This window comes from Pelophylax lessonae, assembly GCF_965119305.1.
Source record: "Pelophylax lessonae genome assembly, chromosome: 2".
In the NCBI taxonomy this organism is placed as follows: domain Eukaryota; kingdom Metazoa; phylum Chordata; class Amphibia; order Anura; family Ranidae; genus Pelophylax; species Pelophylax lessonae.
Window position 1 is genome coordinate 571328793 of NC_138769.1, and position 19281 is coordinate 571348073.

The 19281-nt window shown below is 39.9% G+C and overlaps 1 protein-coding gene across 2 annotated transcripts in view; it reads left to right on the top strand.

Moving 5' to 3' along the window:
* The window catches only part of LRP1 (LDL receptor related protein 1), a 555292-nt gene extending 538015 nt beyond the window's left edge, over positions 1–17277 (top strand). For both annotated transcript variants that reach the window (XM_082246010.1, XM_082246011.1), the window contains exons 86-89: positions 611–675; positions 12377–12470; positions 13249–13393; positions 14673–17277. In XM_082246010.1, coding sequence (XP_082102136.1) covers positions 611–675; positions 12377–12470; positions 13249–13393; positions 14673–14813 — 445 coding nt within the window. In that variant the 3' untranslated portion in view covers positions 14814–17277. The remainder of the gene's footprint in view (positions 1–610; positions 676–12376; positions 12471–13248; positions 13394–14672) is intronic.
* The last annotated feature ends 2004 nt before the right edge of the window (positions 17278–19281 follow it).

Below are 19281 nucleotides of genomic sequence, written 5' to 3' on the forward strand. Positions count from 1 at the left end.
GGTTAATTAGTAAACTTACATAGCGAATCTTGTTTAATTATAAAGTACTTTTAATTATGTTTTAGTGGCAATAGTTCCTCAACTATTCTGTTACAGAGATGTGGAGGGTGGGGGTGTTCTGTAGTCCAGCAGAGGAGAACTAGCCAGGGCTGACATCACTGCTTGAGATTTCAGTGCAGCAGAGACATCTTTGTCAGCTCAAACAGGAAGTTAGCATCTCACTGTATTTCTGGCAGATCAACAGGTATTTTTCTGTACTTGCAGCATTTTTAAAGGGATAAAACATAGGGAAATATATATGTACAGTATTTCAGAGATGTACTGCATTTTTTTTTAATTGCCCAGAAATTCACTTTAAAGAAAATAAACTGTGTTCACAAAAAATATGATTTGAAAGATCATGATTTAAAATAAACCTATAGGACTGAGATTATATTGCCAGAAAAAATATGTCTGTACTGTAGTGATAATAATGCAGATACCTTAAAAGAAGACATGTATCCTGTAATGATCATTCGTTATGATATACAGCTAATAGTTGCAATTCTATCTGTAGAATGCTTCTTCTTGTATGTGCATTTGTTCATATAACTTTACATTGTCTTTCTAGCTGTCCGTTGGATAGAACTGGTCCAACATGTGAACAGTTTGTAGGACAGCCACAACCAGCATCAAGTAAGTTTTTATATTTGCATTTTAATTCCTTTTCACAAAGCTTTGCAACTAATACTATAGGGTTAGTAACTTTTAGATTACATAGGAAGGATTTATGAGTAAGGTGAATTAGCGTTTCTATTTGGTCTAAGGAAAACTTGCTTTGTAAGTTGTCTTCCCACTTTTTAAAGAAAGGGGCAGAGTAGGCAGAGCTTATGTTTGTCAATGCTGGATACCGTTTAAATAAAGTATATCTCATGGAACCTTTCTCAGCACAAAGAATTTCAAAATGTGTCCATGTGCCTAGATGTCCTAAGTGACAGATGTGGTCCAGCATTTGGACTTTTTGTAGGACAGTAAAGCCTTGTACACACGTAACGATTATTTGCCGATCGATCGTCCGACTTTTGTCCAAGTTTTGTTTTGTTGGTTGGAATGTGCCTAGACTGCACACAAATTTTCTCGGCCAACAAAAATCTACTTCAGAAGTGATGTCATGTGCTGGTTTACTTTCTGTGTGTTTTTTCTTCTCTGAGCATGCCCAGTCTTGCTCATCAGATTTTTGTCTGCCGAAATTTGTACTGACTGACGGGAAATCGGCCGTTGTGTGGACGGCCAACAAAAATTTTATAGCCTTCACACCAGATTTTTTTTCGGCCGAAAAGTCGGAGTCGGTTGTCGGAAGCATCATACTAACAAGCCGAAAATCGGCTGATCAGACGTTGGCCGAAAATGCCCGGCCAATAATCGATACGTGTGTACGAGGCTTAACAACCAACATCAAGTATGTATATATCTTCTGAGTTTCATGCCTTGACACAAAGTTTTATAGAAAATACTCATATACACATTTAGGCCTTACCTTTGGTTATGGTTGATTCTTGATTTTAAGAAGATCACTAATAATTCCATAACATGCATAGGGGAAGCTAAGATTATGGAAAAAAAGGACATCAATGATAACTGCAAAAGAAAACAAATCTCAAGTTTTAACGATGTACACCAATGTATCATACATTATATGAAGGGATAGATATAGTGTCTAACGTGCGCTGCCTCCACCAAAAAAAGAAGTGTTGCAAGCAAATCTCAGGGATCTTTGGTTTTAGAAAATGTTTGGTGATTTAATGAGGGATGGGGTAGATATCATTGGAAAAAACATATAAACAGCATATAAAGATTGGGAAAATGTAATTATGGCGAAAAAAAAAAAAAAGATGATGATAGAACAAAGTTCGGCAAAGATAGTAAAAAGATGAGAGAGAAAAAAAGAGGGGGAGGTGGTTGGATGATATTAGTTAAAAATAACGGATATAGAAACTATGGGCATAGGAGGGTGGGAGTGAGAGGAAGGTGGGGGATGGGTGGGGCTTAATATATATTCATTTGTGCATGTATTGCAGCCAGTTAAGCCTAGTACACACAATGAGATTATCGGGTGAATGATCATCTGTTTTTTTTTTTTTTTTTTGCCTGTTAGACTTTATATTGAAAACGAATAGGTTATTAAAGTACGGAAATTCTTCTACAATAGCATAAAAATTCAGAAGTGATGTAATGTATTTGTATTGTATTTTCAGACAGAAACTGTGCTGCTTTAACGGAAATCGTACGATCTGGTATCGTGCAAGAAAGATTTTCGTGTCTGTCCCTGCGGAGGGTTTCAGACGAAAGCTGCGTACTAATGATCAGATTATCCTACAATCGGTTAGAAACCGATATTTTTTGTACGGTATTCTGATCGCATGTACCAGGCTTAAGGCTAAGGGCTTCTACTTTCCCCTGGATAGTGGATGCGAGTTCCTTCAAATATTTGATTCTGACAAACCACTGTGCTATTTTTGGAGGATTCTACCAACTACCAAGTGCTGAAATACAAGCCCTGTGGTTGTTGACAAGATTGATGAGGATGGAGTGTTTGTAGAGTACGCCCTACTGGGAAAGCTATTATGATGGAGAAGAAAGAAAGATGAGTCATATGGGAATGTGTTTGTCTGTAAACTTGTGTGAAGGAATAAGCCCACTACCTCCACAGAACCAACATGTTTTGGGAATGGAGAGGGAAAATGCATAGAAAACAGAATATCCTATACCTTGTAGCCTTCTTCTTGATACGTATTGCTTATGGAGGATTTAGGAGTAAGGTGAATTAGCCTCATTTTTGATCTGGAGAGAGTGTGATCTGTAAGTCATCTTTAATCTCTTTATTAAAAGAGTAAGAGTACTTAGAGGTTGAGTTTATTGCTAAATAAAGTTTAGAAAAAGTGCAATGGATAAAAAAAAAGTCTACAAACCCGTTAAAATGTCAGCTTTCTGTGATTTAAAAATTTGAGACAAAGATAAATCATTTCAGAACTTCTTCCATCTTTAATGTGACCTATAAAGTGTACAACTCAATTGAAAAACAAACTGAAATATTTTAAGGGGGGAGTAAAAATAAAGAACTAAAATAATGTGGTTGCATATGTGTGCACACCCTCCTGTAACTGGGGATGTAGTTATGTTCAGAATTAGGCAATCACATTCAAACTCATGTTAAATAGAAGTCAGTGTACACCTGCCATCATTTAAAGTGCCTCTGATTTACCCCAAATAAAGTTCAGCTGTTCTAGTAGGTATTTCCTGACATTTTCTTAGTTGCAGTCAGGGAAGCTGCCAAGAGGCCTACAGCAACATTAAAGAAGCTGCAGGAATATCTGGCAAGTACTGGCTGTTGGTACATGTGACAACAATCTCCCATATTCTTTATATGTCTGGGCTATGGGGTAGAATGGCAAGATGAAAAGCCTTTTCATATGAAGAAAAACATCCAAGCCTGACTAAATTTTCCAAAAACACATCTGAAATCTCCCAAAAGCATGTGGGAAAATGTGTTATGGTCTGAATAACTAAACTAAGGGTAAACTTTTTGGCCATAATTCCAAAAGATAGGTTTGGCACAAAAACAACTCTGCACATCACCAATAAAACACTATACCCACAGTGAAGTATGCCGGTGGTAGCATCATGCTTTGGGGTTGTTTTTCTTCAGCTGGAACAGGGGCCTTAGTCAAGGTAGAGGGAATTATGAACAGTTCCAAATACCAGTCAATATTGGCACAAAACCTTCAGGCTTCTACTAGAAAGCTGACCATGAAGAGGAACTTCATCTTTCAGCATGACAACGACCCAAAGCATACATCCAAATCAACAAAGGAATGGCTTCACCAGAAGAAGATTAAAGTTTTGGAATGGCCCAGCCAGAGCCCAGACCTTAATCCAATTGAAAATCTGTGGGGTGATCTGAAGAGGGCTGTGCACAGGAGATGCCCTTGCAATCAGACAGATTTGGAGTGTTTTTGCAAAGAAGAGTGGGCAAATATTGCCAGGTCAAAATGTGCCATGCTGATAGACTCAAACCCATAAAGACTGAGTGCTGTAAAAAAAAAAAAAAAAAAAGGTGCTTCAACTAAGTATTAGTTTAAGGGTTTGCACACTTAAGCAACCATACTATATTTTTTTATTTTTACTTCCCTCCACCTAAAAGATTTCAGTTTGTTGTTCAATTGAGTTATACCATTTATAGGTCACATTAAAGGTGGAAAAAAAAAGCACTGAAATGATTTATCTTTGTCTCATTTGTTCCCATCACAGAAATCTGACATTTTAACCGGGGTGTATAGACTTTTTATATCTACTGTATTTCTTGTGGGACTTGTCTTAGTGTAGGCAATCTCAGAATGCATAATCCATTAGGTTTTCTAGAAACCCACTGGGCCGTACAAAAAAAATGACTCATTTCCTGTAATGTGGGCCAAGCAATTACAAAATCGGAAATGTTTTCCATGTGCTTCTCCCATATCAACTTGAAAACTTACCAAGGCTGAAGGAAAATCCAGATTACCTAGAATTGGATTCAGCGAGAATGGATGTAAAGAAATATTAGGTAAAGGTGCATATTTCTTAAGAATGGTGATAGAAGTGCCTATAGTAGGGTGGTTGAGTAAGGCCGCAAGGAGGTCCTTTTGTGCACTATAGAAAATTGTGGAGTAGTATTGTCATGAAGGCCTAGGCAATCGCATGGGGTGTGCTGAGTGTGCCTGGGCGATCTCTGATGGTGGGGAAGGCTACCCACTGTCAAAATACAATAGCTCACCAGAAAGGTTTCCCCCCTTTCACATCCAGTGTGTGGATGGGGAAATTGAATACATTTCTTTAGTCAACCTGCTGCTGACTTATGTATGGCCAGCCTTAGTGCTCCCCTAACTTCCAAAATAGGCCTGATAACTATTGTGAGTTGTGCCTTGGAGCAAATAGAACAAAGAAAAGGAAACAGAAAAGCCATGGTGCAACAGAAAAAGAACATTGAGAGTGAAAGCAAATTCATATGAAGAGCTGTAGCTGTCAAAACAGGAAAAAAAGAAAAGTCCTGTGACCTTGCAATGCCTGGGTAGCTTTCACAAAGCTTTAAAGTCATATGGCAGGGTCTCCACCAGAAAAAGAAGGTTTGGGGCTGGATAAGGAGATGCAGGGATCAGTTCTCTCTTATGACAGTCCTAACAAGGGCAGCTAGATCAACCTGATGATGCGACCCCTGGGAACACACAAGGCCTTCAATTGAGCAACATTCAATTGCCTGACCCAATCAGTCAATGCCAGGGTAAGAGCTCAAGTTTTTTTTTGGGATGAGAGGCAGTTATCTTTGGTCTGAACAGTTATGTTTAGAAATGTTTATAGGTTCCCTCTCGGGCTTTTCCATAAACTGGGATAAGTCGGTCCTGCTTCCCTTAGATCCTCTCCCTGCTCCTCTCCCTGCCAGGGCGGCCGCGGTTCGGGTGGTGGATAGGTTTAAATACCTGGGTATTCATGTGTCTCCCGACCCGACTGACTATTTGGAACTGAACTTGGTACCTCTGCTGCAGAGAATTCGGTCTAAATGCACGAGTTGGTGCAAACTGCCTCTGTCTGTTGCTGGCCGTGTCAACCTTCTTAAAATGGTTTGGGCTCCCCAGCTGCTATATGTCTTCCACAATACCCCCATATGGATACCTAGAAGATGGTTTCTCAGGATCGAGTCACAGTTTAGGGAACTTATTTGGTGTAAGAAAGTGGCCAGGATTAAGCTTGCCACTCTCCAGATGGCTAAGGACGGTGGTGGTTTGGCGGTCCCCGACCCCCGGGTGTATTTCCTGGCCTCCCAGGTCCAGCATATGGGAGGCTGGGGGATTGTGGACCCACAGGATTCCATTGGGGCCCTTTTGACTCCTCTGGACTCTGACACCCCGGTTCTTGTCCACCTGGAGGCGGGATTTGCGCATCTGCCGGCCAACTTGCCGACGGTGTCCCTGCTCCGTTTAGTGTGGCGTTGTGTGAAGGACATGCTTCGGGTTGAGGGCTTCCTTTCGGAGACCCCGATCTGGGACAACCGGAACTATAGAGAACTCGCCCATTTGGAGGGCTCGGAAATCTGGAGGAATTTGGGGATCCGATTCATGACACAATTGTATAGGGGGCAGGTCCTTAAATCTTTTCGGGACCTGGAAGAGGAGTTTCGGGTACCTAGACAGCATTTTTTCAGGTATCTGCAGCTCCAGCATGCGCTCTTGGCTCAGGCCGGGTCTTCTCCCCTACGGCTTACCACCCACAGACTTCTGGGGGAGGTGCTCCGGGCCTCCGACAAGAAGGGCATGATATCTGAGGTGTATGCCGCTCTGTTAGGCTCGTTTCAAGACCCGGCCGCCCTCCCTGCCAGAACGGCGTGGGAGGAGGACCTTGGTCCCATTGATGGTGAAACATGGGAGCTATGTCTGGCCTCCATTCCCTTAGTCTCGGTCTCGGCCTCCCACAAGATCTCGCACCTCATGTTGTTCCATAGGGCGTATAGAATGCCTGTTAAGCTCCATAGGTGGGGTCACAGACCTACCCCTCTCTGCCCTAAATGTGGTCAAGAACTGGGCACACTGATGCACATGCTGTGGTGCTGCCCCAATCTCTTTAGATATTGGTCCACGGTTATAGAAACGATATCCAAAGCATATAATTTTCAGCTGTTGCGGGATCCCTTGATCTGTCTTCTTGGGGCCCTGGAGGTGGAATCCCTGACTCCTAATGCACACGTAGCTGTTCTTCGGCTGCTTTATATGGCTCGTAAGTTAATTGCCAGGTACTGGATTTCCTCCAGGGTCCCGACAGTGCAGCAATGGATTGCACAAGTTAATAGCTCTCTCATTAGAGAAAAACTGACCTATCAACACAGGAAAGCACATAAGAAATTCCTGTCGCTGTGGCAGCCCTGGTTGGATGATCCGGCCCTGGCTCCCCCACAACTAGTCATGCACAGGCTTCTAATGGGTTAAGTTGGTTCACACCTTTAAGAATGTTTGACTGCTACTGCTTGGTAAGGCTCTTCCCCCCCCCCCCCCCCCATTTCCTTTCTTTTTCCCCCTTCCCTTTCCTTCCTCATCCCTACCTCACTTTCCCCTTCTCCTTCAATGATTCCACTTGGTGCCAATCTTTCTACGGTTACTCTTGCCCAGTTAGGGCCCCTAAGTGCCTCCTACAGTACTGTTTATAAGCCCTTTGTTGTTGCTTCCTGAGGGGGTACTCCTTAATTCTACTTGTTGTATGGTGGGCGGTGGAGAGTTCTCGATTGCCCGCTAGCACTTACTTCAGGATTGGACTGTGGGTAGTGTATCTGATTGTTTTATGGAATGTTATTTGCACATTGTACTGCCTTATTTTCTGTACATTATTGGATGTTAAAAGAAGCGAAGGAAAAGAATTCTCTTGCGTTATGCAAGCTTTTACTACTGTATGTACAATGTTTACTACTGTGTTTATTTTTCTCAATAAATTTGTTTACTTCTTGAAATGTTTATAGGTTAGGCTGATGTATTCATGTTGTCAATTGTGCATGGAGATCATGTGGTTATCGAGTAGTTCTCCTAGTTCCCAGAAATCTGAGCAACTGGGTATGAAGAGTGCCTTAAAAAGTATTCATACCCCTTTTCAACATTTTGTCATGTTACAACCAAAAACGTAAATTCATTTTATTGGGGTTTTATGTGATAGGCCAACGCAAAGTGGCACATAACTGGGAAGTAGAAGGAAAATGATAAATGGTTTTCAACATTTTTTACAAATGTCTGAAAAGTGTGGTGTGCATTTTGTATTCATCCCCCCCTGAGTCAATACTTTGTAGAACTACCTTTCACTGCAAATACAGCTGCAAGTCTTTTTGGGGATGTCTCTACCAGCTTTGCACAACTAGAGAGTGACATTTTTGCCCATTCTTCTTTCCAAAATAGCTCAAGCTCTGTCAGATTGGATGGAGAGCACCTGGAAACAGCAAATTTCAAGTTTTGCCACATATTCTCAATTGGATTTGGATCTGGACTTTGGCTGGGCCATTCTAACACATGAAAATGCTTTGATCTAAACCATTACTTTGTACCTCTTGCTGTATGTTTGGGGCGTTGTCCTGTTGGAAGGTGAACCTCCACCCCAGTCTCAAGTCTTTTGCAGACTCTTAACATGTTTTCTTCTAAGGTTGCTCTGTATTTGGCTCCATCCATCTTCCCATCATCTCTGATCATCTTCCCTGTCCCTGCTGAGAAAAAGCACCCCCACAACATGACGCTGCCACCACCATGTTTTACAGTGGGGCTGTGCATTGTTAATTTTCTGCCACACATAGCATTTTGCTTGTAGGCCAAAGAGTTACATTTTGGTCTCATCTGACCAGAACACCACCTTCCACATGTTTGCTGTGTCGTCCACATGGTTTCTCGCAAACTGCAAACAGGACTTCTTATGGCTTTCTTTCAACAATGGATTTCTTCTTGCCACTCTTCCATAAAGGCCAGATTTGTGGAGTGCACGACTAGTAGTTGTCCTGTGGACAGATTCTCCCACCTGAGCTGCGGATCTCTGCAGCTCTGATTAATGCTCTCCTTGCCCAACCTGTCCGTTTAGGTGGACAGCCATGTCTTGGTAGGTTTGCAGTTGTGCCATAAGCTTTCCATTTTGCTGTTTGTTCAGTAAGGTTCTCTAACAAACCTCTGAGGGCTTCACGGAACAGCTGTATTTAAACTGAGATTAAATTACACACAGGTAGACTTGATTTACTAATTAGGTGACTTCTGAGGGCAATTGGTTCCCCTAGATCTTAGTTAGGAGTATCAGAGTTAAGGGAGCTGAATACAAATGCACTCCGCACTTTTCAGATATTTATTTGTAAAACATTTTGAAAACCATTTATAATTTTCCTTCCACTTCACAATTATGTGCCACTTTGTATTGGTCTATCACAATAAATCCCAATAAAATACATTTAGGTTTTTGGTTGTAACATGACAAAATGTGGAAACTTTCAAGTAGTATCAAAACTTTTTCAAGGCACTTTAGCTCAGTTCACTGGCCTAGAGTAGTTGGATAGGCCACAGAAATATAAGTAGTAAGCCACTACTGAAAAGGCTTTAAATAGCAGAGGTCTTGTTGGCTAGTTTGTGGTTCTAAGCAGAAGTCAGTAAGCTAAAGCTTATTATTTGAAAAGTTTGTGTATTCATTTTGTGCTTGCTTTATGGTTCTTGTACATTTAACCACTTAAGCCCCGGAGGATTTGGCTGCTAAAAGACCAGGGGGTTTTTTGCGATTTTTTACTGCGTGACTTTAACGGACAATTGCGCGGTCGTGCGACGCTGTACCTAAACAAATTTGACGTCCTTTTTTTTCCCACAAACAGAGCTTTCTTTTGGTGGTATTTGATCACCTGTGCGATTTTTTGATCATGCACTATAAACAAAAAAAAGCGTAAATTTTGCAAAAATAACAATATTTTTCACATTTTTTTATATGAAATTCCCCCCAAAAAATGTAAAAATCAAAATTTAACATTTTCGGCCAATTTGTTTTATGCTACATATGTTTGGTAAAAAAAATCGCAAAAAGCGTATTTTGATTGGTTTGCACAAAAGTTATCGCGTTTACTAACAAAGGGAAAGATTTTTGTCATTTTTGGTGTTTTTTTTTTTTTTTAACGCGTAATGGCGGCGATCTGCGATTTTTTTTTTTTCGGTACTGCGACATTGCGGCGGACAGATCGGACCCTTGACTGACATTTTTGACACTTTTGGGGTTACCAGTGACATTACTGCAGTAATCAGTGCTATACATATGCACTGTTACTGCAAAAATGACACTGGCAGGGAAGGGGTTAACTTTATTGGGCAGGGAAGGGGTTAAGTGTGTCCTAGGGGGCGTGATTCTAACTATAGGGACATTGCTATTGGTGTAAAAACAAAGATCAACGGTCCTACATAGTAGAACCGTCTGATCTTCATTTTTACACCAGGGAGAATGACGGGCGGCTTGTTTACATAAGCCGCTCCGCCTTTCTCCCTTCACCGGAGCGATCGTAGTGTGGCCGGCGGACATCGGGTCCGCCGGTCACACGCACTGACTTGTCAGTGAACGAGCCGCGGCGGGCGCGCGCCCGCCCGCAATTGGCTCGCAAGTCATTGACAGGCGAGTGACATATCCATACGTCACTCTGCCTGGCCAGGGCTGACCGCCGCAGTATATAGTCGTGCGGCGGTCGGCAACCGGTTAAAAGCATCATGGCTCTATTACAGAGTAACAGAAGTCTGGGAGAAAGACGCAGAGGTGTCTTGGTCCAGTGAGAAAATTTTTCTTTGTGTTCAAGAATTAGAATAGCTCTGGAAAATGAGGGGGTGGAGTAGGAAAGATTTCCATCTTTATTATGTGATGTGGAATGGATGTCCTCACTTATGTTGGTCCTGTCCTGTATATCCAATAAGTTCAAGCAGTGGTTTTAGAATTCTGCATAGAGCATAGATATCTGGCGATACTGTGTCTGGCAAAGCATTGATATGGGCACTGTAGTGATCAAAAGGGTCTTGTAACCAAGCCTTTTCCAAAATATCCTTCTTCATTTATAAGTGGACCCTGCATAACACATCTGTCAGTTTGCTCTGCATGGAGGGACTTAGTCAATTCAGTAGTTTGTAGCTTTTCCAACAGAAATTTTTTTTATAGCTGCAACCATTGTTTTAAGGTCTGTATCAGATGTGGCCTTGGATATCCCATCTTCAGCGTGTATGTAGAAGGCAGTTTTTGACTTTTGGTCTCATGTAGTTTTGAGGGAAGATAAACAAGATTTAATAGAGGTGTTAACATTCTTAAAGGAGGTCACTTTAGATGTAGACCAAGTCACATAATTTTTATTTATTTTTTTGTTCCCTCTAATTCACATTTTAGCACTCCCTATTTGTGTGTTGCTAAAACTTTTAGGTCTGCCTTAGTTGGTAAGAATTGCAGCAGAGCCTGAAAATAAAGGACTCTCTGGGCATCACGTCCCAAAGAGGTCTTTGATCCATATGATAAATTGGGTCACTAGAGTGGGATTTGAATTGGAGAGTTGGGGGAATGAGGCTATTGATCATGTAAAGAGCTGGCAGAGGAGGAGACCTCTGACTGCAGGAGAGTGTCCCCTGTGTGTTCTATGATTGGTGTTTTAGTATGAAGGGTAGGGTCCTACTTGGGAGATTCCGCTGGCACAGAACTAGAAGTCCACTTTAGGAAGTACCACTGAAGCCCCAGTATGTCTTGCAGTGCTGTGGATGCCTGCCGGTTTTGCTCCTTTTAATAGCATATTTCAGAAAAACTGCCAAGAAGGTTGTTAGAGCCCATCTGGCACAGAGATTAGGATGGTAGCATCTTTATGCATGCGTTGCTAGCCATGATTCCCCTTCCTCTCCGGAGCTTTAGTCTTTTTCTTTTTTTATGCTGTGCCCCATTTGTCATATTATTTTACTGCAGGTCATGGAAAGTTTACTTGTGAGCTTATTTCTAACTCTGGGAGCACTAACATGAGAAGATCTCATATCCATACAGATTTCTGATATAGATTGCCTATGGGTGTTTTATACCTTACATGTAGATTTTTATAGTTACATTGACAGTATGTTGGGAGCGAATATCAACATAATAAGAAAAAAAAAAAAAAATGGGAAACACCACCCTTAGTAGTGCTGTATAGGTTACTGAACAATGTCTTTCTGCAACAGCCCTTTGCTTTGGTTCACTTTTTACTCCCATAAATTAATGGAAAAATGGGAGGCAAGTGGCTGCTTTACACAGACAATTTTGTGTCATGTTAAAAACAAAACAGATTTCTGGATTTTTTTTAATACCCTTAAGTCACTATATTTTAGGTGGTGGTCTTTAAAGTGACCCAGTCACTGCAGAGTCTAAAGTAAAATAAAGCCAGCCAGCAGAAGATGCCATATACTTACCTTTCCAGCAGCCTATGTGTTCAAATTAGGATGTATTGCTGATCTCTGGCCCCTGGAGATATCTGATACTTAAGAGTTTGTGAATACCTGCTCCTCCTGCTTCATGGGCTTAGCAGTCATTTGGAGGAACTATAGTGCGAGGCGAAGGAGCAGGTATTGAACAGGCCTCGAAGTACCAGATACCTACTGTGGATTAGCAACATGGCATCATTTTAACATACGAGCCCCTGCAATTGTAACTATATAAGCATTCTCTTTTACATGCTGGCCTAATTTTACTTTAACCCATAGTGACAGAGTCATATAAATCACCCTTAACTGCTGCTCATCAAAACACTGTTTAGTAAGAAACAAAAAAAAACATTTTATATACACTTAATTCTTCATGCAGTAACCAATGATTTCTCCATTTGATGTATTTTCTGCAGAGACCACCTCCATTGTAATTCCAATTGTGGTAATATTGCTACTTCTTCTTCTTGGAATTGGAATATTTGCCTGGTACAGACACAGGATGAGCGGGTAAGAACATATAATTTATAAATGACATTAGTGTTCTCTTACAATGGCTGTGTATGTTTGTGAATGGACTATTAGCTACATGAATAATACTGGAGATTCTGCTTGTGGTGTGAGATATGTATTATTCACACTAGTAAAAATATTTTTTGAAACCTCTTGTATGACCGAATTTGATATTTACTGAAGCTATAATAATACAATAAGAAACGTATTATATTGTCATTTATGCTATATTGAGAGCTGTTATTACAGTATCCGTATTTGATACCCCTGTATCGCAAAGGATGTGTTTTATACACCAGCTACAGTTCTCTTATTGGAGAATCCATTTATAATATTTACTCACATTGCAGTAATATTTGGAGACTTCCCTATATTATAAAGTATGCAGTAAATACTCCAGATAAAATAACACAACTGTCTAACTCTTTGTTGTGGAGTATACAATATTTACCTTGGCTACAACAGTACTTCTGTGTATCCCCTGTATTGTGAGATACTGTATGTAATGTGTAAATACAGTAGTATTCTTGGGTACCTCGTTTTTGTGAAGAATGCAATATTTACTCCAGACACAGTAATACTTAGTATAGTCTCTGTACTATGTCTTAAGTAATATTTGTACCAACTATGAGCATACTGCTGGGATGCCACTATGCAGAAGTTCCAAAAACAAAATTGCTGTTAGAGGATCCCCTAAATTTTGTGAACTTTATTCTATCAGCTACAATATTTCTGTAGACTTCTTTTCAATTAGTGATAGAAAATGTTTTCACAGGGCCAAAGGTTTCCAGCACCAGCGAATGACCAATGGAGCAATGAATGTAGAGATCGGCAACCCAACCTACAAAATGTATGAAGGCGAGCCAGATGATGATGTGGGAGAATTGATCGATGCAGACTTCACTTTAGATCCAGATAAGGTAAAATTAAAATTTTATTAAGGCAAAATTACAATTTTTTTAGCTAAGTGCGCCTACATTGACTCTTGCAGGCTATCCAGATCTTCATGACCTCATGGACTATAATATGTGAGGCCACTTAGTCTCTAAAGGGATTGTAAAGGCAGAAGGTTTTTTATCTTAATGCATTCTTTGCATTAAGATAAAAAAAAAACCTTCTGTGTGCAGCAGTCCCCCTCAGCCCCCTTAATACCTACCTGGGCATGTCTTTCCCCAGCGATGTTGCAGAAGTTTATCAGCTGCCCGGAACTCCTGTCCTCATTGGCTGAGACAGCAGAGCAACGCCATTGGCTCCCACCGCTGTCAATCAAAATCAGTCAGCCAATCAGAAGAGAGGGGGTGGGGCCAGGTCGCGGCTCCATGTTTGAATGGATACAGGGAACTGTGGCTCGGTTTAGGTGCCCCCACAGCAAGCTGCTTGCTGTTGGGGCATTCAACAGGAGGGAGGGGCCAGGAGAGCCAAAGAGGGACCCCAAAAGTGGAGGATCTGGGCCATTCTGTGCAAAACTATTACACAGGGAAGGTAAGTATAACAAATTTTTTTTTTTTTTTTTAAGCAAGACTTTACAATCGCTTTAATTCCTCTAACCTCTTTCAGGCTTAGTCTCCTTACTTTGGTAATGCTGCTTCTTCTCCTTAGCCACTCTCATCCCTTTCTCCATTTGCAAGCTTCAGAGTAAGTCCTGTTTTTCTTTTGGTGAGCAATCTAGGTTTATTTGCTTGAGCATTTACGGTCAACTGATAATACTGAGGGGTTTCATGCAGAAAGGGATGTTTTGCACTAATTGAATATTTATAGATAAAAAATTTGATCATTTAAGAGATAATCACTTTGCCTACCCTGGACAGTTACCATATGCACTGATGGCAAGGTATACTCGTCCCACTTGGCTAAGCTAACATGGTGTCAGAACCGAATAGATCAGGTCATGTGACATTGTTAGGGGCTGGTGGTTAGCCACTTAAGCCCTAGCAGTGTCACATGGGGAAGGTCTCATGCTCCCCTCTGTACCAAGAAGGCAAAGAAGGAGTGCAGATTTGGTTGTATAACTTGCTGGGTAGAGTGGGATATCCGCTAACACTGTTAGTTTGATCTGAATGATCAAAGTGACGATGTCTCTTTAAATCAGTTTAGTGTTGGAACCACCAAAAAAGCACTGATTATTAAATGACCGATTAGGACAGGAAAAAAAATTATTGCTAGAATATGTTTTCTCAAAATCCCTTTCTCTCCTTTCAGCCAACAAACTTTACTAACCCAGTCTACGCCACATTGTATATGGGAGCACACAACAGCCGAAATTCTCTAGCAAGCACGGATGAGAAGCGAGAACTGCTGTCTCGTGGAGGAGAGGATGATTTCTCAGACCCACTGGCGTAGGGATGACATTTTAATAAAAAGAGAAAAAAAATAGATAAAAAAAAACTTTTAAAAATTATGGAGAAAACACACACACAGCCTAACGGTGTATAAAGTGTATAAATGAAGGACTACTTTTATATTGATCTCAGTATTATAAATATATTTTTTTCCTTGCCATTATTTTCTGGAACCTGTCTGAAATCCTTCAGCTCCTTGCCCATACATGCTCGGAACCTGCCTGTAATGGGACTCTGCAATAAACATAAAGTGGCACACTGCAGACAGGAGAGTTGAAGAGAGAAATACTACAGAAGATAAAAAGGAAAGGCAGCTTGTATAGCAAAGAAGACAAATTATACATCAACAAGAGGGGGTGCTTTTATATTTTCAAGGGCTGGCCTTTTAAACAAGACTGTTACGTTATTTTATTCACTTCAAGAATTATCAGAATGGTACAAAGTAAATGGAGCAAAACGTGCCAGGCGAGCTCTTTCCATTACTTTTTTTTTTTTTTTTTCTTTATTTGCTTCATGTTTTAGCTACAGCATACCGTAAATAACAAATCATTTTACAATTTAATTTTTTTTTTTAATGATGTGAAGAAGAAAGAATGTTGCCATTTTTCAGGCTGAGCCTTTTGGAGAGAGAGAGAGAGAGAAGTATAATTCCTGGGTGTTACTGGGTTTGTGCAAAGTGACTTTGAACACCTTCACTGCCACAAGTGAACCAGAAGCAGTTGACTGCATGTTTGTCATGCAGGAAATTAGAAAGCCTCACGTCTGAAGTCATAACCATTAAAACTCCCAACACGGGCAACAGGGTCCATGCATCTTCCCCAACACCTGAGGAGCTTCTTCTACAAATCTTACTGTGCCTGCTTACTGGAGAACCAGACGAACAATCCCTTTTCTAGCTGGAGGAAGGACTCCCCCCACCCAATGAATGTGTTTTAGCTAAAAAAAAACTGCATTTTGCTTCCAGTAGCTTCAAGTTTATAGCTTTTAAGGGCTTTTGTATTCTGTTACTTTGGTTCTGCTGCAGTCATCTTCAGTACTATACAAGTATAGAAGAAAATTTTCCTCAGAATCCAGAAAAGAAGAGGGGTGGATGATGGTCAGATTGAAATGATTGTCTATTTTAAAAGCAATGCTATGTTGTCTCCAAAAAAAAATGAATGTGCCCAGGTGTTTTTATTCTCATTTGTGTATTTCCCAAACCAAATTTTTTAAGAAAGTCTGACTTTTTTTTTTTTTTTTCCTTCAATGATAAATTCACCTTTGTAACACTCTTCTCACTAAAACCCCTTTTATTTTTATTTTTGAATTAATAATGTCCTAATTGTGATGTAAGACTTTATTTCAAGCCCACAAGCCTTGACATAGAACACTTTGGTTATGGAGAGCTCACAGGAGCAAAGTAGGTGCACCTTAACAGGTTATCTTAAATCATTTTTAAGAATAGTTTGTGTCTGTGGCGTTGCCACCCTTTAAGTGTATCTGTTAATTAGGTTGGGTGGAGAGTCATTTTATTACTGAATTAGAAAACCACAACAACGGTACAAAAAAAAAAAACGCTTATGGGAAGTTTGGAAATTCTCTAATTTGCACAGTAACGTGGATATAAAACATTTATTCAGAAAACCACAGCGCTTTTTAATCATAATACACCATGTGTATTATAAACTAAAGCACTGTAAAGTTTTAATATGTTTTAATCACTGAGGTACGTTGCGTCTCATCTTACTGTTGTCCTTATTAAATAGCTGCCTTCAGCTGACAAAATGTCTGCTTTGCCTGTGTACATGGCAGGTGTGATAGAAGTAAATGTCTATTAGTTATTTGTGTGATCACTATTGTTTTCCTGCCTGGTGGCCTTGCAGCACAAAGTTGTACTGACAGTGTAGGGGGTTTACCTGCCTTCAGCTGCCTTGTTGTGTCATGAGTTTACATCACCTTTCCTTTTTTTTTTTAGAATATTTCCCCCTTATATAAAATTTGTAACTACAGCAGAATATTATTGCTGAAAACTTGGCCTTGCTGGAAGTTATAGGACATTGGGCAGAAATCCTGGTCAGGTTTGGGTGGCAGTGTGAGAACAGAGTCACGTTAATATGGACATGTTTCATCAAGTGATTCTGCTTTAGCACAATGTTTGTTTGTTTTTTTTCACTATAAGTTTTTGAATTTGCACATAGAGCAGCACAGTATTACAGGGAGAAGATGTGCTATGGATATTTCTGTATTTGAAGTGTGTAAACCCTTCATACATAAGCACTTTGGCATTGTGCACACATAGTTTAGTATATTAGTATGCTGTAGTTGCTCTCCACCTATTCTAGAACCAGACATAAGATGGATCAGGTATTTGAGGGTAAAATCCATTACAACGAGAAGCTTTCCACTAATCTGAAAACACAATAATATAAGCCATTTCCAAATATGAAATGTAACATTCAAAACGAGAGACTATTACTCAAACAAAACTGCACACCTAAAATCAAGTGAGTGCTTCAGCAGAATTTGATATTAAATAAACATCTGGTTAATATAGGTTTTGAAGCTTCATCTAATTCTAGACCATGAATAACCCAGCTATATTAGATCATGGACAACATAGAACATATTTCTCTTTGTTCAAAACAATGTTGCACTATAAGCCTTATAATGTTAAGTAATATTCCACCATTGTCACTCATCATACTTCATGGAATGAAAATGTTCAAGATCATTTCTTGCACAAAAACTTTTTTTTTTTTTAGGACAGGAACACATTTTTAACTTTTTTTTTTTTAGGACAGGAACACATTCCATGTGATACACCAGCACGCCCCTCCAAATCCAACTCAGCCAATGGCCTTTGTAAGAACTGCTTTTTTCAGTCACATCCAGGAAATCTATTTTCTTTCTCATTTTATTTTCTCAGATGTGCTAAAGGATATGTTATGTTCACATACAGTATTTTTTTATTTGTTGAATCTGGAAAGCACTCATTTCAAAATGTTTTATTGGGCTGATTTGAGGGAGGCAGGGTTACAAAAAAAGAGTTTTAATAATTTTTGCTGGATTACTTTACAACTTAAATAACACAGAATATTGTTATAAATAAAATTGAAAATTATACTGAAGTTTGTTTTTTTTATTATAACATTAGTTTGTGTGACACTTGGTTAAAATTTCTTGGAGAAACAAAGCATAAGCAAAAAAGCATATATACAAATCCACACGTTGATTGGTCAATTGCTTCCCAGATATTTGCTGCCAGATGCTGAGAATGTGAGGCATTTATAAAGCATATGTGCAGGTAACGTTCACTGCTATTCACTCAACTTCTGCAAAAGAAATCCAGATTCTGGCATTGATTGCTCTGAGACAGTCATCGTTTTCAAATACATTTTATTTGATCAATGATTTATTATTGATTCCTTTGAATGCTTGTTGCCAAGCCTTAATTGATGCTCAGAAATAAGATTTAAACCCGCGTCTCTCGATTTGCATATGGTGGGGCTTGCCTCCTTTTTTCATTAAAATGTTATAACTTTTGCGAATTTATCAAAATTAAAACATTTTCTCCCTCCTAAAGCTGAATTCCAAAAAATAATAAATTCAGTAATGTATTTGAGAAATGTATTTTTGAATTGCAGCTAATGCAAGTACTTAAAACTTTTTTCATATCAGCCTTCTATAATCCTCTCTGCATAAACACGTAGACCAAAAGAGAGAACCAGCACTAGGGGTTAGTCGGGCACTGCAGCTGGGTGTGTGTATCAGCAGTGAAAATGCTGTCTGGAGAGGAATACTCATTAGTGTAAGGCATACACTGTCTAGTAAATAGAATGGAAAGTTGTTCAGGACTGGGAACTGCATTAGTAGTGAGGGAGGCCCTGAACCTGGCAGGAGTGGCTGGATCAAAGGAGTGGCTTCCGGTTATCACACTTTCAGGAATGTATTCAGCTGTTTGCCTAAAATGTACCACTTGGGTCCTGGTTGCCAATTTAAAATGGCACAGGGACAAAAAGGAACCCAGACTCAGCAGCTCTTATGGGTCCTGGTAGCATCTAGCACTGAAACCAACAGTCAGTGATCCGAAAAAAATATATATTCCTATTCCCGGTTTAATTCCCAGGTCGCAATAATGATGCCAAATGATCTGGATGACATTTGCGTTTACTGCACAGGTATTAAATACTTCTATGAGTAAATGCAGTGTCACTTGAATTTGTGCTAATATTTGGCCCTTGTCAATCCCCAATGTAGCAGTGAAATAGGAATAAAGCTTTCTCATTCTGCTATGTTACATAGATGTGTAAAATGATCATAAGCAGCAGACTTTGTTGATTTTAATGTTGGGGTAAATATATTGGGATGTGCTAGTTTCCAATGAAAAAACAAGTAAATCTGTTACCAAATTTAAGTAATATCTGTCCTGAAAATAAAAACGGCCATTAGACTTACCAGTAACAGTGTTTCTACGAACCTTTTTAGGACGG